General features: G+C 49.6%; 1 protein-coding gene across 3 annotated transcripts in view; it reads left to right on the top strand.

Moving 5' to 3' along the window:
* Positions 1 to 24,944, top strand: part of Sfxn5 (sideroflexin 5) — a 121,572-nt gene that overhangs the window by 57,107 nt on the left and 39,521 nt on the right. For all 3 annotated transcript variants that reach the window (XM_038318361.2, XM_038318359.2, XM_038318360.1), the window contains exons 7-10: positions 5,559 to 5,612; positions 6,312 to 6,368; positions 7,496 to 7,561; positions 17,709 to 17,799. In XM_038318361.2, coding sequence (XP_038174289.1) covers positions 5,559 to 5,612; positions 6,312 to 6,368; positions 7,496 to 7,561; positions 17,709 to 17,799 — 268 coding nt within the window. The remainder of the gene's footprint in view (positions 1 to 5,558; positions 5,613 to 6,311; positions 6,369 to 7,495; positions 7,562 to 17,708; positions 17,800 to 24,944) is intronic.

The following is a 24,944-nucleotide window of genomic DNA, read 5'->3' as shown; positions in this document are numbered from 1 at the left end:
TCCCTACCCCTGCCTTCACAGGAACCACCTAAGCTCCTCACTCCCTACTTCAGGACACACTACATATACTATGCCCCATCAACTAGATTAGTAACTGAGCTCCCTCTTCCTTGGAGCTCATGGAGGAGTACCCTAAAATCAGAACCAGAATGCTAAGTTGGAGATTGAGAGACCCAGCTCTTGAATTTACTATAAAGGTTTGGGAAGATCCCTGCACTTCTTGAGGCTTCAGCAAGATATGGAAGGCTGTCTCTATTTTATAGGGTCCTCGTTATTATAAGGTTATGGTAAGGAGTTCATGCTTGGCAAGGTCATCCAACAAGGTGATCTCTTTAAGAAAAGCATGGAAAAGTTTCAGTGGTTTGTGGCCCTGGCATGGACCCCAGGTTTGTGTTATAGCAGGTAACAAGGTTTTCAACACATTCAAACACTTGCTAGTCAGAATTATGTGCAATGGGAGTGTGCCTGACACAGCCTAGGTACACGTTCGTTCAGGGCTCTGGAGTATTCTAGAAAAGAGTATATGTCAGTTTTTAAAATGCATACTATAGAATAAAATGAGTAAAAGATAAAATGACACCCAAGGGCCAGGCGGTGGTGGTGCGCACCTTTAATCCCAGCACTTGGGAGGCAGAGACAGGTGGATCTCTGTGAGTTTGAGGCAAGCTTGGTCTATAAGAACTAGTTCCAGGACAGCCAGGGCTGTTACACAGAGAAACCCTGTCTCGAAAAACCAAAAAAATTAAATAAATAAGAAAGGAAGGAAGGAAGGAAGGAAGGAAAGAAGGAAGGAAGGAAGGAAGGAAGGAAGGAAGGAAGGAAGGAAGGAAGGAAGAGGTTCGAGAGGGGAAGATCATGAGGCCGGGAATGGGTACAGAAATGAGCAGTGTGGGTTTGTATTCATGAGAGCTGTGGACAGAGAAAGCTGGCCCAGGCTTCTTTTAATTTTATTTATTGTTATTATTATTAGTGTGTATGTGCGTGTGTGTCTGTGTACATGCATGTGTGTTTTGTGTGCATGCATGTGTGTATAATACCTCATATTGTTGGGGTCAGAGAGCAACTCTGAGGACTCAGAGTGTGAGCAGTTCTAAGGATGGAACTCAGGTTGTCAGACTTGCATGGCCGGCATTTTACCCACGGAGCCATCTCACTGATCCTGGCCTGGGCTTCTTAATGGCCAGACACAGGTAAATGGCCCAGGGACTGCAGGACAGATGTGAACCAGTTGTTTGGACATACAACCTCTGACTCAAAAACCAAGAAGTGTCTCTGAGATAGTTCAGTGAAGGAACCCTGTAACATGACTAATAAAAACCCAGAAACAGAAATTGGGGTTCAACCTGAAGATCAGAAAAGCAAAACAGCCACCCCATTGGCTCTGACCTCTACCTCAGTCCAAAATGGTGATCCTGCTTCCAGGAATCTCAGAATGAGACTGTGAGTGAGACCTGTCTCCTCACATCTTACATTCCTCTCTAGTGCTGGGATTAAAGGCATGTACCACTATCATCCGGTTTCTATGGCAAACTAGTGTGGCTACTGGGATTAAAGGTGTGTGTCATTGCTGCCTGGTCTGTACAGCTGATCAGTGTGGCTGTTTTACTCTCTGATCTTCAGGCAAGCTTTATTTATTAAAATACACATGAAATATCACTACAGGACCCCATCATTCAAAGTACAGTGATCATCCTGGACAGCAGGTGCCTTGGTGACGATACACAGAGTCCCAGGTAATGGTGTCTGAGGACATGCCTGGTAGCTTAAGCACCATCCAGAAATCTGGGATTAGGGGGTGAGGGGTGTACTGCATAGTCTACAGTATGATGATGTATAAACCATAGATGGTGGGGTACCTGAACACTCCTCAGAGGACACTATGAATTGCCCCAGTCTATAGGTGGCCGTTCATGGGCTCGCACGTGACCATGTGACACCCCGCCTTTCCTTCATGTCAGTTAGACCTTTTCCTCTGTCGCTCTGGGTTCAGGTTCTCTTTGCTCTGACTAGAGACCCAAGGCAGGAAAAAAAAATCCTGGATCCCTTGGGAGACAGCGCACCCTTTTCTGACATCTGCAGGCATGTAAGGGATGCACAGACCTCCATGCAGGGAAAATACCCACACATGTACATTAAAAGTAAATAATGAATGCAGTGGAGAGTGACTGAGGAACACATTCTACATCTCCCCCCGGGCCTCCACATGTATCTGCACACAAACATAGATCCCATGCACACACAACACAGCACATACCAGGGTGGAGGGTGTATGGAACTGATAGCATAGAAAGGTCATGTTCCAGATCTGAGACCACCAGGCTAGAGCTGCAGCCGAGGCTCATGGTCTCCTGCCTGGATTTTAGTTCAAGCAGAGATTTCATCCTGGAAAAGAATTACTGTGTATAGCTCCTGTTGGAGCTGTGGAATGGCTTCACATTATTTAATTTTATTCAAGCTGATATGGGCCAATAAATATAAATGTGCGTGTGTGCTCGCTGTTTTAAAACATTTTAATGTTTAAAACATGATTTACTAATGCTGCTAAGGATGTCTAGAATTTGATTTACTGCATAGCATTGGATGTTTATACTTGTTCCTTGCATAAATTCTTGCCAAAGAGCCATTTTATCTACAGGAATAATAAATAAGTCAATATGTGGATGGCTGTGCACATTTTCCCCATATGCAGCAGTACTTAGTAGATGCTGCTTTGCACACAAACACTCCAGAGGTAAACTTAAGAGGCTCACACAAGTCTTTGATATCCAAGGCACAGCCAATGTCAAGATCAGCCAGGCATGGTGGTGCATGCCTGTAAGGCCAGCATGTGCGAGGTAAGGCAGGAGGATCAGGAGTTCAAGATCTTCCTCAACCATGTAGGAAGTTTATAGCAAGTCTGAGCTATATTAGACTCACTCTCGAAAAAAAAATAGCAAAGGGCCAGGAAAATGACTTAGTGGTAAAGCACTTGCCTTGATGACCTGTGTTTAGATCCTTGAGCCTGGATCCATGGATCCCATGTAGAAACCTGGAGACAGCAGCATACATCTATAATCTAACCATTCCCATAGTGTGATGGGAAGTGGAGGCAGGAGAATTGCCCAGAGAGTGTATGAGCTCGCTTGCCTGGAACATGCAGCGCAAGGACGGAGACAAGAGAGAGCTCACCTCAAAACAAGATGGAAAGTGAGAACTGACTTGTAAAAGTTGTCCTCTGACCTCCAAATGCATGAGCCTTGGTGTCTGTGTGTACACACATGGACACAGTCATAGTCACAGGTATACAGACAGACACAGAGATACATACAGACACACAGTCACAGACACACACACAGATATACACATTCACAGATATATACACAGACACAGATGCACACACAGACACATGCATAGACACAGATACACACGCAGACACACAGATATAGTCACAGACACACACATTCACAGATACACACACACAGACACAGATGCACACACAGACACAGACGCATGCACACATATGCATGCACACACACACAATCAAGGCTGGAGATGTAGCTTGGTGCTTGCTCAGCATGCACAGAACCCTGGGTTCAATCCTCAGCACCCCAGCATGGTTCTGTTTCCTGCAGTACTAGCACTGGGAAGGCAGAGGTAAGACAGGGACTTCAAGATCATCCTCAGCTATACAACAAGTACAAGGCCATCCTAGGACATATAAAACTGTTCAAAAAGTGTGTTGTATTGGGAGGTGTGGGGGTGTAGAGACAGTTCAGTGCAATGGTTCTCAACCTGTGGATGGCAACCCCTTTGGGGTTCAAACAACCCTTTTACAGGGTTTGTATTCTTTATATCAGAGTTTTACATTACGATTCATAACAGTAGCAAAATTACAGTTATGAAGTAGCAACAAAATAATCTTATGGTTGATGGTTGCTACAACACGAGGAACTGTATTAAATGGTCACAGTGGTTGAGAACCACTGGTTTAGTGGTTAAGAGCACTTGTTCCTCTGCCAGAGAACCTGAATTCAGTTGCCAGCACCCACATCAGGCAATTCATAACTGCCTATAACTTCAGCTCCAGGGAATACAATGATCTCTTTGGGCCTCCATGCACAGAAGCACACATATACATATAAATAAATAATAATGCATTTTAAAGGCAGCCAGCAAGTCTAGATTCCAGGTGCTGTTTGGGTTTGAGGCATACTGGGTCGACAACCCTGCCTAGTGCATTTGTTTGTTCATTCATTCACTCAAAATGTTAGTGTCCTGTTGTAGCAAAATGCAATATGAAAGAGAAAAGGGTTTACTTTGGCTCATGGTTTCAGAGGTCTCAGTTCATGGTCACTTGGTTCTGTTGCTTCTAGGCCTGTGATGAGGCAGATGTGGCAGGGAACATGTCCGTGGTTGAGCAAGAAGCTCAGTGCATGGTGGACAGGAGGCCAAGAGCGTGCATGAGGGGAAATGCCTGGAGACAGGATATACCTTCAGCGGTGTACCATCTCAGTGACCTACTTCCTCCCCTGATAACTCAGGGATGGGCTCTGCAGTACCTTCACAGACTAAGCCTTTAGCACATGACCCTGGGAGCAGTCTAATACCCATGGAAGCCACTGCTTGTTACACTCCTGTGACCCAGTCATTAGGTTAACCACAGGCTTAGTGATGATAATGCCCCAAATTCTATGTAGGAATCCCTTGGAGGACTTTCAGATTGTTTAACTATCCAAGAATCATATAGGAGAAGGGTTTAGTCTACTTGATGTGGGATTCCTTTGTTTACTCACTTGTTTTTATGGCTCCCTCCAGTTATGGAAATAAATAAAATCCATTGTTAAGAGAAAGGCAGCAGTCAGACTCTGAGGAGGTCGTCTGGAATGGCTTCCATGGAAATCCTCAGCGGATTCTGCTATCTACAGATGCTGTGTGTGTGTGTGTGTGTGTGTGTGTGAGAGAGAGAGAGAGAGAGAGAGAGAGAGAGAGAGAGAGAGTATTATGAGTGTGTATGAGAGTATGTGTAAGGGTGTGTGTGAGTGTGTGTGAATGTGTATAAGTGTGTGAGTATGAGAATGTGTGAGAGTGTATGAGTGTGTGTGAGTATGAGAATGTGTGAGTGTGTGTGTGGACAGCTATATTTTTTCTTTCATGTAAACAGGATTGCACAGCGATGTATTTCTGCACTCTGGTTGTTTCGCTACATGCAGTCCCACCGTGGGCATCACTGTTCACCTGCATACCAGACCACACCGGTGTCCGTATAGCTCCAAGTCCCTCTATTCCATGGCTATATACTTTTGCTTTGCAAATTCACGGGGTGAACCAGGCATGGTGGTAGACACCTGTAAAGCTAGCATTCAAGAGGCTGCAGCAGGAGGCTTGCTATGATTTCAAAGCCAACCTGGGTCAGTCTGGATGTAGTGAGACTCTGTCTCAAAGAGAGAGAGAGAGAGAGAGAGAGAGAGAGAGAGAGAGAGAGAGAGAGAGAGAGAGAGAGAGAGAGAGAGAGAGCGCAACAAAACAAAAGCATTGGTCATCTCTGTTGCCTTCCCTAACTACCCCTCTCACTTTCCTAGGTGGTGGGTCTTCTCTTGCCCAACCAGACTCTGGCATCCACTGTCTTCTGGCAGGTAAGAATTCTGAAGGCAGGCGTGTGTGTGTGTGTGTGCGCGCACACACGCACGTGCACACACACACTCACACTGGTCTGGAGCTTCCCCATTGTCCCCTGCTTCATTCAGGCCCAGCCCTGGGTCGCGTGCTCCTAGCCCCTGTCCCTGTCCCTAAAGCACCAAGACCTTGTTTCTGCTGAACAGGCCCCTGCACCTCAGTGTGATGCTGGCCATTTCGTGTCACTTTAGCCTCCAGATGGAGGTGATGAGGGGCCTGGTACCCTCACCTGGAACACAATGGCATGTCACTGGCAACTCATTCTGCCCCTTGATTGTTTGATCACTACTCAGTGACCTGTACCCTCCTTCTCATGCCAACGTCATGCTAACCAGCAAGAAACTCATGTTGCTTCTGACAGGGCCTCTGGCAGGTAAAGAGAGGTCAAATAACAGAGGCTCTGTAAAGGGTGACTTTCATTAGCTTCTGGATTCTTCTGAGACAATTTGTACATTTAGATCTTGAATGCAAATGGTATCTGCATCCTGAGGACTGTATCCCGCACCCCAAACTTCTGTGCTCACCTAGACATCACTACAGTGTCCCCAGTCTCTATATACATATAGAGACAGTTTTCCATGATTTCTGGCAGGAGTGGAGGTGGGGTCTTCCATAGAGGTGACCGTACCTTCCCTCACTTCTCTCCCTGTTGCCTTCAGTGGCTGAACCAGAGCCATAACGCCTGTGTCAACTATGCAAACCGCAATGCTACCAAGGTGAGTGTTGCTGCCTTCTCCGTACATGGCGGTTCAGGTGGGAGTGACCTGGTCATTCTCTCTACAGTGTGATAGGCTACCATGATTGGTGCCAAGCACTGCCCCCTTTGAGTGCTTGTTTGTGCTGCCAGCTCCACAGGCAGGTAGCATCCAGCTTGTGTGGCATGGGTCAGTGAGCCTCTGGGAAGAGCCCGGCGATAGGTGGGTAAAATGAGGGAAGTCTGTAGGAGGTGAGTTCCGCTGGCTTCCGGGTCCTTCCGGAGGAGGAGCTCATACACTCAGATACCGCATCTAGATGGTACCAACATCCTGAGGACTGAACTGACCTAAGCTTCTGAACCCACTTAGAAGCCAGCTCAGTGTCCCCAGCTCCTAGGTTGCCAATCACACAAGCTGATGTCTAATAAGGCCATCTTTCCATCTGGGCCATCCTTGGATCCAAAGGAATCTGGGTTCCCTCTGAGGGGCTGTTCTTAATATTTTCTGACAGGCAAAATGAGCAGTTAGAAGCTGGTCTTTGCCGTAGGAGCTTGAGGGGCCGGAGACTTTAAAGGCACCATCTCATCTAGCCCTGCATCCCTCATCCCTCCTGCAGGTTTTACCTATGTGGCTCCACTCAGTTACCTCCTACACAACCTTAAACCTATCTCCAAACTGCAGCTGTAGCAAAGATGGGTTTAATTCTCTTAACTCGGAACTTGAGGTCTTTTGTTCTATGGAACGACTGGGCAGCAGTACCGACAGCGAAGCTGCCTGATGGCTGGGCTGAGGGGGCTGTGAGAGCCAGCTCGACTGTCTCTGGTGAGACAATGCTATCTCACATAGACGTGTGCCAGACCTAAACACCTGCTCATAGCACAACCTTCCTACTGGGACCCTGAACAGCCTGGGCATAAAGGGCCTGTGTGGGCCCCTGCTGTTTCCCACCTTCAGCCAGCAGTGTCTGCCCAGATCTTTCTAGAACAAAGCAGGAGTAAAGGGGCCCAGCAATACCTGCCCTGGCCTTGTATGTTCTGTTTCGAAGGCTGTTGAGGGAGGCCTGGGCCCCTTTGGCTTCCTGGGGAGTGCTTCTCATGGGCCAGGAGCTTTGGATACCCAGTGTGTCTACCTTTCTGCGTGTCTTCCAGCCTTCACCTGCATCCAAGTTCATCCAGGGTTACCTGGGAGCTGTCATCAGTGCTGTCTCCATTGCTGTGAGTAATCCCTACCATTCCCATGAGCTGCTGCCAGGGCGTGGGGAGTGGAGTCTGCAAGGGGACGCCCAGCCATTTTCCCGAGAAGTCTCTGATAGGAAGAACACAAGTCGGCACTGCAGGGTATTGGGAAGGATGGGGATGCATAGTTCAGGGTAGGAGGGCGGCCATTTCTCTTTCCCTGCGTCCAGCACTCTCTTTGAACAGCTCAGCCGTTTGTCTCCCTGTTTTCCTCAGAGCAGCCTCTGGGGCACAGTCTATGGCTGTCTACAGTCCCAGTTCACTGCTTCTAAACTTCCTTGGACCCAGATCCTGAATTTCCTCTCCTAACTGAGCTAAGGGTCCCTGGATAGCAGCCATGTGAAGCTGGAGGTTCCATGAGTAAAGGGTGTGTGTGTGTGTCTTTTTCTTGGCCCTGTCACTTAGAGGAGGCTGTTGGCCTTCAGTAGGACTGGCATGCAGTGGACAGAACTGTGTGCAATCTCTTTGGTCTTGCTTTGAGGGTCACTGTCCAGCCTCCCCAGAAGGTTTATAAAACTCAAGTCAGGCTTGTGCTGAGCCTTTGCAACCTGTAAAAAGAAAGCTGGAATTGTTACAGGAATTTGCAAATTTACTGAGAGTGGAATTGGTGATTCCTAGGTGCGGGGGGAGGGGGGGGGACAGCAAGCAGGCCACAGAGAGCGGTGTGGGCCACAGCCTCTGAGACATTGTCCAGCCTTGTTCCTACCCCTGCATGTATGGCTCTTCCCAGATCCCCCTTGGGGTGGCTTCTTGTAACCAACTCCAGAAGGTGAAGTGCCTTCACAACTGTCAACTCTGAATTAGTAACGCAACAATTATTAACTGTTAAAAAAGAGATAAAGTACAAGTCAGGGCTGGGAGCGCAGCTCTGCTGGGGTGCTTGCCTAGCATGCACACAGCTTTGTTTCAATCCCCAGTTCCTCATAAAACAGGTCATGGTGGCCCTTGCCTGTACCCAGCACTCACAGGGTAGAGGCAGGAGGATCAGAAACCCAAAGTCATCCCCAGGCATATGGTGAGTCTGAGGTCAGCTTGGGCTTCATTGGACTCTGTCTTGACAACAAAGATGGCAGAACAATGCTCTTCTAGAGGACCGGGTTTGATTCAGCACCCTCGTGGTGGTTCACAACCATCCATAACTCCAGTCCCGAAGAATCTTGCACCCTCTTCTGGCCTCTGTGGGTGCTGCATATACATGGTGCATGTACATGCAGGGCAAACACACATAAAAGCAAATTTTAAAAGGAAAGAATATGCAAATTAACACAAAGAAAGAATTCGTATACTCTAATCTTTTGATAAATCCTTCTTTCCTCATCTCCTCTGTCACTAAACATAATTGTACACACTGTGTGACAAACCATTCATCCTACACACTCATTGCTATTGCTGTCTTCTAAAGTAGAGCTTTGGGGCTGTCCTCAAGTGGCCTCTTTTATTTTACTCCCACACAGACCAAGCCATCTCCAAGTGGCTGTTAAGTGGGGCATCCCTTCTTGTGCCTGGGATCTCATTCTTTCCCTGAATCCTAAGCCTTGCTGCCAGTGAGAAGCCATAAGCAGCCCGACCTGTGTAGACGGCTCACTGTAGAAAACCTGCAAATCTGCCCGGTTGCCTTGCCACCCTGCATGGAACTTAATTTGGGAGTCAGAAAAATTGAGGTTTCCTGACTCTGCTGAGGAGAGAGGCCTCATTCAAGAGGAGTTTGGAGCCTCCCTGGCCCAGCTGCTTCAACAGCCTCCCCCTTCCTGGAGATGTTCTGATGTAGTAGAAGGATCTGGAAGGAGAGTGGGGGCCACACAGGGAAGGGCTTCAAAGGAGAGGTCATTGCCCTGGCACCTTCCCAGGTCCTGGGGCTCAGGAATTCTACTTATGAAATCTCTGGCCTCTCTTGAATCCCAGCCTTTAGGCTCCTAGCGGTGGTGGGGTTCCCATTATTCCATCCCTATCCTTCCTAGACCTGTACCGCCCTCGGATTGGTTAGTGGAAAACCACAGAACCCAGCAAAGGTACTTGGGACTTGGTCCTTCACACGGGGCTGTGCTTGCACGGTGTGGGACACCCTGGACCTCCTCCTCTTTGCTTGGTTCCAGATGCCCCCAGAGGAGATTTTCTTCGACCTAAGTCCCAGAAACTTCTTGTTCTTCCCACACTCAGTCACACCCTGTCGCGGTCCTCTCATTGTCCCCAGTAGGATTACAAGTTAGCCAGGGACAGGCATCTGTCTTGTACCCCACAGAGGGAACCATAGAGCCCTGTGCCATAAATACCTATTAATTAGGCTGCTGATTGATTGCTGGTCTTGAGAGGCCCCTCCTCTCCTCTCCAGGCGCCTGAGCCTTAGCAGTGGCATGTCCCTCTGCCTGACGGCTTCACACAGCGAGGGGCTCACGCGGGCAGATGGAGTGGAGTTCCTGACTTGGAAAATCGGCAGCTTGCTTTCTGTTCTTTTGTGTGTATAAATCACAAAACTGCCTAAGACAGGGCCTTGATTTTATTTTCCTCTCCCTTGTTCCCCGGAACCCCAGGCCCTGCAGGCTCATTAACTGATTTCGGCTTCAATTAGAGACAAATCCCCTCCCAGGGCGAGCCTGTTAAGAGCAGATGACCTGCAAACAGGTGTCACGGCCCCAGTGGTTGGCCCGGTGCTGGCATTAATTAAAACGAGTCCCTACAAGCAGGTGGCTAGATGGAGCCTGACGGGCTGAGAGCAGGTCCCGGAGACTCAGCTGAGCTGAGGCGCAGCCTCCTCTGCGAGGTCTTCAGAGCCCTGTCTCTCTCTCAGGAGAACCCTTGACCTTAGTGGGTAGCACCCCCTGGCCAATCAGACATTCCCCCAAACGAAACCTCATGCTGGGCCCCAGACTGTTGGGGTGAGAGGCTTCTCTGGGGCCCTCCTAAATAGATTTGGCAATGTCTGGGCGCTTGCTCTAGAATAAAAAAGAAATCCCGTCTTAAGTTATTTTTGAAACCTAACAGTTTGCTGTCTTTTAACAAAGGAAGCCTCTCCCTGTCTTTGTGTTTTTGTTCTGAAGTTCGTGTGGAATGCTTCTGGGCTGGCCCTTGCGTTCTCAGTGAGGGAAGAGAGCAGGTTGGACCCTGACTCCTTCTGCAAAACCTGCAAGGTCCAGACTTTGCAGGAGCCAGGGCTGCGGTTGTGGCTTTGGAGATGCTGGGAGGGTGAGTGGAGAGCATAGGGGCAGTCAGAACCCTGGTGGCGCTGACTCTGAGTACCTAACTCAGTCCCAGGGATGGCACATGGGACAGATGGAGAAAACCAGCAGGCGGCAGGGCTGGGTGTCCTAGAGAGAAGGCACAGTAGGTTCAGAAAGATGGGAACGGATTCTGGACACCGTCAGAAGTGTGTCTGCCGTGTAGAGAATAATGGTGATGGAGACAATAGAGCAAGAGCAGCGCTCTTCACTGGGGGCTGTGAATGCCGTGCGAGGGGTCCAAGGCTGGGCGTTGCAGGTTCTTGGGCAGAAGTAGGAGGTGGCCGATGACCACTGACCACTGGTTCCCGGCTGGGAGGAAGGTTCAGCGCTGACGTCTGTGATTTGTCAGGAGCTGGTTGTGGGAGCCTAATGACAGGAGACACGTCTGTGTCCTGTACCTGACTCTTTTATTCACATCTAAACCTTAGCTACACTGACCTCTCCTTAAGGAACAATGCAGACCTCCTTCCCCCAAGTGGTCCTTCCTTGTCAGATGCAGCGTTTGTCTGCAGGGAGAGGCTCAGGGAGCCTTCCAGTTCTCATTGCTTACTGGCCACCCCACGTGCCCTTGGTCAGGTTAGTAAACAGCCATGTAGGTAGTAACAATGGCTGATGCTTCCAGAGTGCTGGCACTATTGCTAGTTCAACCCCATTTTTCAGAGGGGGAAACTGAGCACAGACTGAAGTCGAGGACAGAGCCTCTGCACCCCACCCCAGGCCTACTCTCACACTCTTCTGTTAACACAAAGGATCTTTTGTCCTGTTCCCACTGGGGTCCCTTGGTAGGCTGGTCCCCCCACAGGTGTCCTAAGAGCAGTAGAGAGTAGAGGTGATTCTTTAGATCTTCCACCAACCTTCTTGCTTGGTTTATAGACCTCTATCTTCTGCCCAACATTAAGTCAATGGTATGATCCAGGCCACACCCTGCCTCTTGAAAGACAAGGTTTGGCTGTTTGCAAAGGCATAGCCAGGCCTTTCTGTTCTCCTCAGAGTTCCCAGGGTAGTAGGGACATACCCACGAATCCTGGTCCAGTCTATTGTCATGCTACTTTTCCTTCAAGTGACTTCTGGGTTGGAGGGGCCATGGCATAGACCCAGCAGCCGTGAAGTGTTCCAGAAGCCTGCAGATGGTGGTGCTGGCAGTGGCGAGTCAAACAGGAGAAGCAGCCCTGCATCTATTCTTGGGAGGACAAGGGTCTGATGTTGTTGGTTCCTCACAGCCAGCACACTGGTTCCTATCGAACACAGTTCAGGCATTAGGCGTGAGCACTGTCCCTAGCAGATAAGCCCCTCCACTGCAGCTGCAGCCTATGGACGGGAACTATGACTGTTGACTGACTATCCCATTCTCCTTTGCTTCTTTGCCCCTGAGCTCATTGCCAAGCAACCGGCTGGCTGAGGCTGGAAGACATTTGACCTTCATGAAGGGTCACCAGTCAGTCCACTTGGTAGCCAGGTTAAGTTTACAAAGCTGTGCCCTCTGGTGGGTATTTCTGGTACTTTAGTGATTTCCTGACCCACCCCTTGCCTTCCAGGACCCACACAAACCCGGGACCATTTGGGTATACGATTGCCCCGTCTCCTCAGAGAGGCCTAAGGTCTGATTTCATGCATCCCTCCTGTCAGCATGCCTCCTCCTCATTGTTCTTCAGTACCACTCAGACCCCACTGGCAGGCGCAGTAGAGTTTGCAGAGCCTTGTAGACAACGCGGGATTACGTGATTTCACCTCTGCAGAGCGGCGCCCTCCTCCCTCACCACCTACCTGTCTCCTTCTCACCCTCAGGGTTCAGTCAGATGCACTTTGTTTCTGAAGCTTTAGTGACCTTAGGGCCTCCTCCCCAAGCTGAGTATGAAATGAGCAGCTTGCCACACACCTGGGCAAGCTCAGTGTCTACAAAGGCAGATGCAGTGGCCGCAAGGCAGATGCAGTGGCCGCAAGGCAGATGCAGTGGCTGCAAAGGCAGATGCAGTGGCTGCAAGGCAGGTCTGCTTTGGGACTTCCCCCTTTTACGTTCATGCTTCAGACATCATTCACTCCAATTTATTCTAGAAGCATCACTAAGCCCACACTCATTTTACCACATACTGGGAACTCAGTGGGCGGGTAAGAGAGGCAAGCCCTGGGCCCTGGTACTCAGTGTCTTTTGGGGGAGATGGGTTTTTATTCAAGTCCACAGATAGCAAAATATTGCAGTGTTTTTTTCAGTTATCAGATACATGTATTATTTTGATTCAGAGATGTGTAAAAAGGCAAATACATATGTACTGGAGACTGAGATACATGGAAGAAAGTTCTGGCCTTGGGCCAGGGGGTGGGGTGGGGCGGAGGGATAGCTCAGTTGGAGAAAATGCTTGCCTTGCAAGCTTGACAACTGAAGCTTGATTTCAAACTCACATAAGCATCTGAGTGTGGGGCTGGAGAGGTGGCTCATTGCTTAAGAGTACTTGGTACTCTTGTAGAAGACCAGAATTTAATCCTCACACTGGGGTAGTTTACGATTTCCTGTAACTTCAACTCCTGGGGATCCCATGCCCCCTCTGGCTTCCACAGGCACTCACATATAAGTATACACACACACACACACACACACACACACAAATATATATGAACACATGCGTGCATGAGTACACGTGAACAAAAGGTGCATACGCACACATGCACATGAGCATACATGAACACAAACACCTCACATACAGTTCCAGTCCCAGGCTCTTCCAGAAACTGTTAGTTGAGCACCCTGAGCAGAGAAGAGGTCTGACAATTAGGCTGAAAGAGGCCTGACAGGAACAGTGCTCAGAGGCCCTGGTGGGGGTCGGGAGGACTGGTCCACAAGAGGAGCCTCCAAATCAATAGAGTGAGGTCATTCAGGGCTCTGCAGCTCCTTGGATGCCATGAGACCCAATGAAGGCTGTGAAGCAGGTTGGTGTCTATTTTCTTTCTTAATTGTGTGTCAGCTTTCAGGAGTCAGTTGTCTTCTTCCAGCAGGTGGGTCCTGGGGCTTGAACTCGGGTCCTCAGACTTAGCAGCGAGTGCCTTTACCCGCTAAGCCTTCTCACTGGCCTCAGTGCTCACTAGACCCCTTCTGTGGCTTCTGTGAAGAGCCAGTGGGGGGGAATGGAGGTGGAAGCTGCTTAGATGGCAGTAGGGAGAAGGGACAAGGTGAGGGGGCAGAGGCAGGCAGAGCTTTGTGAGCTCCACTTGAGTCTGTTCTACACAGTGAATTATAGGCCAGCCAGGGCTGCAGAGTAAGACCATGTCTCAAAACATAAATGTATACATAAAAATGAAATTAAATTAAAAATGTTAAATGCAGTTCTTTCTTAAAATGGTGGAGTGGGGAGCTCGCAGGCGTCTCTGACTGGAGCTCAGTTGTTAGAGGACTTGCCGAACATGTTTGAAGATCGGGGTTCAGTCTCCAGCATTAAATAAACCAGGTACACACCTGTACCTGGCACTGAGGAGGTAGAGGCTGGAGGATCAGGAGTTCAAAGTCACCCTCAACTAATTTGAGGCCATCTTAGATTACATGAAAGCATGTATCAAAAAAATTAATAAAGTATCAAAACAAAACTAGCAGGCCTCACTTGGCTGGGGTGAAACAAGAAAAACACATCTATCTGAAGGTAGACCCACAGAGGGACCGGGGGACCACAAAGTGGAGAGAAGGTCCTTGCCGAGTTGGGGGTTCACTGGGAGGCAATATGGCTGCCTCGCCCACCCACTGGCAGTGGGTGTGGGGTCTGTGCCAAAGACACGGAGGCAAACGGCCACTTGCTCTCACCTCCTCGACACCCAGCCATACTGCCCCCAGAACCTTGGACAGGGACAGACAGTCTGGGAAGGATCCCAGGGAAGGCTGCAGTTTGGGGGTTGAAGCCCGTCTGTTCTTGTTTCTCGGGGTCCTTTGGCCTGGAACATTTGGTGGAGCCCATTAAAATTAAAAAGCCAAGTGGCTGGAGGCTCGGAATGCCAGCTCATTTTCCCTGGCATGGTAGGTCCTGTTTAAGGGAACCAGCTGGCATTAATGGCACACAACTCATCACGAACAGCAGCTAGCGATCAGAAGAATCGGAGCTAATAATCGGGTTCAGGAGAGATAATGAGATATGGAACAGCCATTGCCGAGGGTCCCCCAGGGTCTGTTTTAACAGCCTCCAAATAAACTACAAAACAGAAATTAACCAAACAGGGGCTCCATTTGGGCAGAGGGGGAAAACAAACAAGGTAGAGATTTGCAGCCGGTTTCCTAGAGCGGCCATGCCCATGCTCAGGACCCGTGGGACAGCGACCACTGCCTGAAGGAGGCATGGGGCCTTGTGTGACCACTTGCCTCCAAGGGGACTGTGAGGTCAGAGCTGCTGGTGGGAAGCCTAAAGAGACTAGCTTCCTACCGCTTCAGGGAGACTCTGGCATCCTTCTTTCCTACCCCCATTGGCACTTGGCATGGGTCAAACCAGCTAGATTACCCCTTTAAGACAGTGACAGTCCTAGCCAGGGGGGAGAATGGCCAGCCAGGGAGGGGTCAGTCTCAGGTTGGCACAGCAAGTCTCAGCGTTGGCTACAAACAATTGTCTCTAGTCTCTGTCTCCCTCCCACTGCGCTTCAGCTCTGCCTGCTCCCAGAAGGCTGCCAGTCATGAGAAAGCTTGGGCCTCCTTGTTCCCTTCCCCTGTGACTCCTGCTTCCCATTCCTCCAATACTTCATCATTTTTCTAAGTATGTGTGAAGGGTTTTGCCCCCTTCCAGGACAGGGATACATCAAAGACCCCACCTCCCATTTACACAACACCTGAACCCCAGTGCCTCATGGGCCTTTGTCAGGGATTCTGTGTTCCGCACATGCTCCATGGTTTGGGGTATCAGGCCGTTGCTTCTTGAGAGAAGGCTGTGTTAGTTGCTTTCTCATTCTGTGATCAAACACCCATAAGGATGCCCTAAGGGAGGGAGGGTTTGCGGTTGGGCTCTCAGTTTGAGGATACTGTCTGTCATGGCAGGAAAGGCATGGTGACATAGAGGTGGTGTGTCACTGCACCCACAATAGGAGGAAAAGCAGGATGAATGTTGATGTCCAGCCTGCTTTCTCCTTATGCAGTCCAGGACCCTGGCCCACATTTAGGGTAGCTCTTCCTAGCTCAGTGGACCCAATCTAGAAACTCCCTTACAGACATACCCACATGGTTATTTCCTAGGTGGTTTTAGATTCCGTCAAGTTAATGGTGTTAACTATCACAGAGATCAGTTGGAAAGTGGGGGTGAAGCTTTGGAATCAGCAGGCCCTGAGTTCAAATCTTAGCTTTACCTGCCACAACATGAATGTCTTGGCAAAGTCACCAATCCTTTCTGGGCCTGCCTCTTCTTGGGGAAAATATTTTGTTAAGACCTTGTATGTGATAGCAGCGGCAGAGCTCAGTGGTAGAGTGCTTGCCCAGAAGCCAGGCATCCTGGGTTCAGCCCCCAGCACAGCGAAATAAAAAGCTCTTGCAAGCAAACATGCTGACAATACATAGATCTCTAGACAGTCCACTCTGCTTCCTCTTCGTCTGCAGCCTGTGTTCTGTTCTTCATGCTTTCCCCCTATGCTTTTGTTTTTTGTGGGACTCAAGAGGCCATTTCTGAGTCACCCACTGCTGAGAGCTGGGGCTACCTGGACTTCATGAACTCCATCCAAGCAGCAGTACCCAGGATGGGCTGGTGGCATTCGGAAAGGTCGTCCAGTTTCACTGGAATGTGGATAAGCTGTCAGTTCCTGCCACTCAGCTTGCCTTGACTCAAGCACACAGTGAGGATGCAGACAGGGTTCTGAACATCACCGTGACAGGATATACATTCAGCACTCAGAGCCTGGGCAGAAGTGGCTGACTGCCTACGGGGTGGTTATCAGGCACACCCTTGTCCCATGCCCCTACACTGGAGCCTGGGCCCAGCAGTTCCTGTTATCCTGCAGGCTTTCAACCTCCTGGAGACTTCCTTAAGTCCTGGCAAACAAAAACCCTGAGTCCAGAGCCAGGCTAAGAGCACAGGGTAGCCTGCTAAGCCACCAGGAGTCCAGAGCTGAATACAGCCCGGATTTTGCTATGCCCCTCACTGCCTCCTCTCCCCAGGATGGACCATCAGGGCAGGGCTGGCTGGGCATCAGTCTGGAGCACCAAGACTTCTGGGTCACATCTGCTTCTTCCCATGCCTGCTAGTCCTCTGATGGCCTAATTCACCTTTCTGTCCCCAGAGAAGGCGTCATTCACCTGTGGGAGCTCTCCATCCAGTTGTCTGCTTGTACCTATTCCTCAACCACTAGCTCACTGAGCGTGTGCTCAGGGCTGCTAGACACAGCATTTAGTGCTGAGTGCATATAGAAAAGGCCTGTGGTCCTTCCCTCTCACGGGTCCAGGGTCAGGGACCACACCGATGAGCCAAGGACTAAGTGCTTGGAGAAAGGTACTAGGGAAACAGGATCCATGGTTTGCCAGCCTGGGAGAAGTGACGTCCCATGACTGCACTTACTGAGTTCTCTTGTGTGTCAAGCTCATTCCTTTTATGTACATTCTTATCCCGAACCCTGAACGTGGTAGAAATAACTGTCCTTTTTCTACCACCAGGCAGTGAAGTAGAGAAAGGATAATGAGTCACCTGCATAAGGTCCCACTGCTAGTAAGTGACAGAGGCGGTAGACTTCAGAGCTGGTCCTGAGGGAACAGGTGTGGCCTGAGGTGGGTGGGTCACCCCAGGTCTAGGGCCCGGGTCAGCTGAGGCTAGAGGCTAGAAGGCCCAGTTGGCCTCAGAGGGGCTGCACCTGGGTGTGGGGTTGAGGGAAATTGGAGGGAATTCCCTCCTGCCATCCCTCCGGTTCTGTTCCTCCATCCCATGCGCCCTTGCAGCATCCTGCATCTTTTTCTGTGTTCTTTCCTTCCCAAGGTGGGCCTTAATGTGCTGGTTCAGAAAGCCAACAAGTTCACCCCAGCCACTCGCCTTCTTGTGCAGAGATTCGTGCCCTTCCCTGCAGTAGGTAAGATCTGCACACAGGTGTGTGTGTGTGTGTGTGTGTGTGTGTGTGTGTGTGTGTCTGTGTGTCTGTGTGTCTGTGTGTCTGTGTTGTATGGTGGGGGGTTGGGGAACTTGCGAGAACCTGGGTGAATGGTGGCTCTTCCACATCATATCTCCCTGATGTTTGCTGACTTGTAGCTGGGAGATCATGAACAAAATTCACACAGACAGAAATGCAGGACCCACCAGCTCAAGTCATAAGATGCAGTTTTAGTAGAAATTCTGTGTGTTTGTTTTGTTTTGTGGTACTGGGGATGGGACCCTGGACTTCATGCACACAGGGCAACAGTTTTACCAACTGAGCTCCACCCCCCAGCTGTTTGTTAGGAGACAAAGTCTCAGTCTGTATCTTAGGCTGGTTTGGCATTCTCTGTGTAGTGCAGGCTAGCCTCAGACCCCTGGGAGACTTAGCACAGAGGCTATTTGTTTGCTCAGTTGTTTTGAGACAGGGTCTCATGTATCCCAGAGTGGTCTCAAACTTGCTATGTAGGGGAGCAGGACCTTAAACGTCTGGTCCTCCTGCCCCCACCTCCCCAGGGCAGGGATTACAAATGTGTACTAATAAACTCTTGGTTTATTGGGTATCCAGAGCATCCTGCATGCCAGACAAGCATTCTATCAGCTAAGCCACACCTCCATCCCAGCACAGGGAGATTCCTAACCTGGATCTCCAGGCTTATAACTATCAGCAGACAGAACACAATGGCACAATGGATCCTGTAACTATGAAAAGTATTCATAATAAACTCTAACAAAAAAAGAGTTATATTCTTTCTATCATGAGTGTGCCCAGCAAATAGTAAAAGCCAGGGTGTGGGGCTTTGTCAGCAGGAAACCCAGTGTGTGTGTGTGTGTGTGTGTGTGTGTGTGTGTGTGTGTATGTGTGTGTGTGTGTTCCATGCTACATTCTGATGTTACACAATGTGGTGCTTCTGTGCAGGGTAAATACAAGTAGTCATGAGATTCTTAACTATTCCACCTTACTTCTTCATCAGGAAAAAGGCATATTGATCAGCTAACCTTGGGAGTGCACATTTGTAATACCAGCACGGGGGGGGAGGGGTGGAGACAGAGAATGAGAAGTCTAAGATCATCCTTAGCTTAGATAGTGAGCTTGAGGCAGCCTGGGCTACAGGTAACAACCTGAGTCCAGTTCCTAAGATCCACATGGTGGAAGGAGAGAACTGACCCCGGAAAGTGGTCCTCTACTGTTCACACATGCTCCCCCACATAAAGAAAGTTAAAGGCACATCTATTACTAAATCACAATCAAAAATTTTTGATAACTTGTTTTAATCTCTTTATAAATCCTTTGAATTTTGTTTTACACATATAGAAATATTCATCTGAGAGGAATGTTTAGTCTATGCCCTACTGTCAGAGGGGCCACTGGCTGCAGGGCAGCTCAGTTTCTGCTGGAGCCTTAGGATGTTGTGAAGCTTGGCCTGGCTCTCAGGAAGCAGCAGCCAGTTTCTGGAAAGGAGACCACTGTGCAAGATTTTGTGGTTTTTTTGTTTTTGTTTTTGTTTTGTCTTTTTGTTTTGTTTTTTAAAGAAATAGCTGTGGATACAACACAAAGCAGTTCAGCATTTGTGGTTCAGAGAATACACAAGTCCCAGTACCTGCTCAGAATCTTTGTCGGAGAACAAAGGTGGGAACACGCCCAGCCCAGGCCTGAAGGTCCCACATCCTTCTGATGTCAGTGCTCTCTCAGAAGAGCTTAGTCCTCCACCCCCACAGTGTTCACTCTGAAGAGCTGAGTCCTCCAGCACCCCACGGTGCTCACTCTGAAGAGCTGAGTCCTCCACCCCACGGTGCTCACTCTGAAGAGCTGAGTCCTCCACCCCACAGTGCTCACTCTAAAAAGCAGAGTCCTTCACCCCAGCAGTGCTCGCTCTGAAGAGCTGAGTCCTCCACACCCCACAACCCCTCCCACCTCATAGCCCTGATCTGACCTTCCCCTCAGGTCTCAGCTTCCTGTATGTAATATGTAGGTTTGGTACTCTCCATCTCCAGAACTGCCCGTGAGGCCACAGACCAGACTCCATTGATAGGAACTTGCTGTGGAGTATCTACAGAATGGGGTGACCTCACCCACTCCATGCCCAGCGGCTAATAAACTCCCAGAACCAACCACCCAGTGGAGCCTAGCCAACCCAGATAATTGCTATAGCAACTCCACACTTGTAATGAACTCTTAGCTATTTCTGCCGTGGGCCATTAATGGAATAGCTCTTTAAAGCTGACTTTGTCATGGGGTTTAATTGAGCAAAGAACGTGGCTACTCAGAGGCTGGGCTTTCAGCCACCAGGGCTGGAGGGTCCAAGGCAGACTAGACTGGCTGGGAGGCCCCAGCAAGATGTAATTGGGACTTGGGGTGGGGGTGGGGACAAGCCTCAGATAAGAACTTTGCCAGTGGCTTGTTCCAGCCCTGTCCAGCATCCACTGTGCTGTGTGACCTTGATCTGATCTTAACCTCTCTGGGACTCAGGAGGAGAAGCCTTTCCTCCTCTGGAGATACTCTGACCTGCTCCTCTCAGTGTTAGCTTGATTTCCCCCCCCTGTCTTCATGGGACAGCCTTCAGCCCTCCCACCCAAGTACAGCCTCTGCCACACAGCTTGAGGCCCCTAATACATAGCCGGCTGTATACATTGAGCTTTGCGACTTGCTAGTTCTCACTCCCAGGACTTTGGGAGAAGCAGGCCCATCTGCAAAGAGGATTCTGTTCATCTCCCCGGTGAGGGATTGCCACAGTGTAATGTAAGGTCAAAGCCATCATCATCTGCTCCCTGAACTTGGTCTCTCTCTACCATGTCCCTCTGTGCTATGGCCAGGACTTGGCTCTTGCTTTCTGCAGCAGGCTGGCTGGTCACTGTCCGCCTCAGAGAAGGTTGCTCAGAGCCTGCCTCAACGTGTAAAAGGCCACTTTCCCTTTTAGGGCACCAGCATGGTGAGAGGACTCTGTCATAGGAAGGAACCACTCTATTCCTAGGCAAACAAGGAAACTGGGATTTCTGTGTCCCCCACTTCTCTGGCTTGTTCCTCTAGATGCTAGCTGGAAGCTGAAAGTCTAGGCATCTAGGGGCCTCTGCACTGTCCAGAGCCCAGTTTACTAACCTACCCCACCCTAGCCTGGAATGCTTCATCCCTTTGTTTAAGACTGCTGCTCTATCCTGGGGCCACCTCAACAATGTCACAGGCCTGCACTAGGTTTGCAGAGCCCAGAACTCCCAGGGACCACCTAGTCCTCCCACCCTTTGCCCTTCAGTGTGTCTCATTCAGTGCTGGGAGGGACCTAAGGCAGAGCTTACCACCCCATTTTACAAAAAAAATATACAAATTCCAGCTTGGATCTACACCTTGCACCCAGAGCTGAGGCCTCCCAACCCCCATTCAGGGCCACTCAATCTTGTGGTGAACCTGCCTTTGGAGTGGAGAAACTTAGATGTGTGTCGGGGGGGGTGGGGGTGGGGTGGCCAGGCTACGCTGTGTCTTGCAGTGAGCATTCCATCTCCAAGATTGCCCCTGACTTTTCATCTAGGATTGTGTGAGCGCTTGTGTGCACATAAGTGCCAAGTGCACAGAAAGCAAGCTCCGGATGCTCCCTGAGCCATTGCTTTCTCTCAGGGAGGTTTTCTGCACCCACAATCCCCTGCTCTGGTCTAGAACAGCAGTCACGTGGGAGATCTTGGTTTCTATTTATACATAGAGACGGTAGGAAAGAAGGTGAGCCTGGGAGCATGTGTACTGGCATCAGAATTGATTGGGGACTGGTAATTAATTTGTTTAGACCTTAATTAATTCTCCAGTTCTTTCTTATTTGTGGACTGTCACGCTTAATTGTGTTCAGGAGCTCAGGCTTGGAGCAGGCCCTCCGTTAATTGATGTGTGGCTGCTGGGAGGTGGAAGTTAATGGTTTGGGAAGCTGGGCAAACAGTGCCATTAGAGGTCAATAGAGGAGATACTGGAAAAATACATACCCCTGGGTCCAGTCGCTAGTCTCCTGAGCTGAGCCGCTCTGCAGGGACACATCCCGTCGATAGCCTTTCTGCGAGGCCATGGAGGAAATGTGCAAGGAGGGAGCGCAAGGCGTGGGTCTCCAGATAAGACAACTGAGAAAACAGGCAGGCCTGCAGTCAGAGGTGGATGGAACGGGCCTCTAGAGACGCGGAAATGCTGGTAGTCACCTATCTTGGTGCATCTAGTAAGAGCTGGTGCCCCGGCTCCGTGTCTGCCTGACTGTACCCAAGGAGAAGGAAACAGCAGCAAAGGCTCTTGGGTAATGAAGACCTTATCTGAACTCGGTGCACCTCTGAACTCAAGCCTCTATATTAGTTACTGTTCTTGTGCTGTGACAGAAATACCCTAGGGGCAGGGTTTGCTGTGGTCCAGTTTGTTGGTTTGACAATATAGTTCATCATGGCAGGACATCACGATGGCGGGAGCTGGAGTGACTTTGTTAGTACAGTGAGCAGAGGAGGGAAATGAGCGCCTGCTTGCTCCTTTTTATCCAGTCTGGAACCCAGCCCACAAAATGGTGCTGCCCATTTTCAGGGTGAGTTTTCCCACCGCAGTTAGTTAACCTAGAGTAGACACTCCCTCATAGACAGATCAGTCTCCTAGGTGATCCTAGATCCTGTCAAATTGAGAATCAGTATGAACCGTCCCAGCCGTCAATGGGATAATAATCTTTCAGAGACCAGAAAGTCCATCCTTAGCTAGGAAGTCTTCTAGGTCCTTCCAAGGGATCCCTTTCATGAGTTGTCAGAAAGTGTTTCACTGCCATTAAAAAAGGTTTTTTTCTATGCTCCCTGGGGAGCTGTTGCTCAGGACTTCTAGAATGTCTGGGGCAGGGACGTGTTTCCTCATTCTCCATATGTGGAATTCCCCTCTGTATGCTGTGAATATCATTGGTTAACAAAGGAACTGCTTTGGGCCTATAGCAGAGCTATAGGGGAACAGAGCTAGGAAGGGAAAACTAAGATGAATGCTGGGAGAGAGGAGGCAGAGTCAGAGAGAAACCATGGAGCCACCACAGGAGACAGATGGAGATGCTGAAACTTGGCTGGTAGGCCACAACCTCATGGTGATGCACAGATTAATGGAGATGGGTTAAATTAAGATGTAGGAGTTAGCCAATAAGCAGCTAGAGCTAATGGGCCAAGCAGTGATTTAAATAATACAGTTTCTGTGTGATTATTTCAGTTCTATGCAGCCAAGATGAACAAGCAGCCTCCTTTAACATTCATACCCAGTGAGCCTTAGATCTCCCTTGTGCCCTTCCCACGCCCCAGAACACAGAGGTCTCCATGGCATTGACTCTCCCTTTGCATTACTCCAGGAGTTCGCAAACCGGTGCTGCCTGAGCTTCCCATTACTCGTCTCCCGTGAGCTGGAAAGCAGCAGGGACATACCTGTGGCTGCTGTGTCCCTCACGGAGGCCAGTGGTGCTTCATGAGCACCCGTGTCCCTTTGAGGGTCCTCTGGTGGCCGGCAGAGCCAGCTTGGGCCTGTTCTGTGCTTGCTCCTGAACCCACTGCTGTTACGGCTGCTGGCTTCCCCTCTACCTCCTGCTAGGCTTCAGGTGCATGGCCTGCTGTCCCAGATGCTCACTCTTCCCCATACTCAGCCCTCCACTTGGCTGCCAGCTACTCTGTGCCTGTCCAGGACAGGCTGCCTAAATTCAAGTTTGCTTCCCTCGTCAGACTGTGTGGGTGTCTCAGGTACTGTTCCTCAGGCCCCTCAGCCCAGCACATAGTCAGGGTGTAAGTAGTTACTTTCTCATTACTGTGACCAAATCTCTGCCTAGAACAAACTTAAGTGTTGCAAGGAGGCCGCTTGTTGGTTCCCAGCTGCTCAGCCCTGAAATAATCACACAGAAACTATATTATTTAAAACACTGCTTGGCCCATTAGCTCTAGTTTCTTATTGGCTAATACTTATAATTTAATTTAACCCATTTCTAGTAATCTGTATATTGCCACGTGGCTGTGACTTACTGGCTAAAGTTCTGGGGTCTGTCTCCTGTTTCGCTACATGGCTTCTCCCTCACTCCACCTCCTTTCTCCCAGCATTCAGTTTAGTTTTCCCCACCTACCTCAATTCCCTGCTCAGGCCCAAGACAGTTTATTTATTCACAGCATACAGAGGGGAATCCCACATCACTTAAGGGAGAAAGGAGTTCTTTTGGCTTTACAGTTTAAGAAAGAATACATCAGAGGAGTTTCAAGCTTCTGGTTTCTCTCTCGAGGATCCCCAAACCCACTCTAATGGTATCTACTGCATGAGCAAATGAGGCCTGGGCGTTTATGAAGATGAGGTGACATCAGAGAAGCCCAGAGCTGCCACTCTTCCCCACACTTGAGTGATGAGGATACTTTTGCATGAAAGAAATAGATTAGAGACCCCCTAGGAAACCCGTGCCCTGTGCATAGTGTCCTGGGGCTCCCTCAGTAGCCTTGGATGGCCCTGATCCACCTGGCTCTGCCATGTCTAAAGGAGCTCTTCTATCCTGTCCTTGTGCCTTAAGGCCGGAAAATCCCCTCCCACAGAATAGCAGGGTTGGGTATTGTGTATTGTGGGGGTTTTGTCTGTTTTATTTTATTATGAAATTAAAAGTATGCAAAATTTAAAAAAAAGAAAGAATACACCATGGTGGTGAAGTCATAGCAGCAAGAGCCTAGGATGTAGGCTGGTGACATTGAGCCTACAGTCAGGAAGGAGAGAGAGAAAGAGGAATGTTAGTGCTCAACTTGATACACCCCCCCATTTCCATGTGTGTGATATGCATGTGTGTGTGCATGTTTTTGCATGTGTGGGCACATGTGTATGTGGAGAGCTGATGCCAGGAAATCATCCTTGGTCCCTCTCACCTTATCCAACAAAGCAGCATCACTCAATCAGATTCACAGCCTTGCTAGATCACCTCTCTGGGGATCCCCTTTGGAGGCTAGAATGACAAGTGGGTCACCCGCCTCCTGAGAATTTACATGGGTTTCTGGGAATCCAAACTCCTGTCTCACCTACTTGCATAGCAAGCACTTAAACTGCTGAGCCATCACCCCCACCCTATGCTTTCTCTTTTTCATTTAGCCCAAAACTGCAGC

Source organism: Arvicola amphibius, chromosome 2 (genome assembly GCF_903992535.2).
Source record: "Arvicola amphibius chromosome 2, mArvAmp1.2, whole genome shotgun sequence".
Lineage (NCBI taxonomy): Eukaryota > Metazoa > Chordata > Mammalia > Rodentia > Cricetidae > Arvicola > Arvicola amphibius.
Note: the sequence above shows the minus strand (reverse complement) of the source record. Positions and strands in the feature narration are given on the sequence as shown.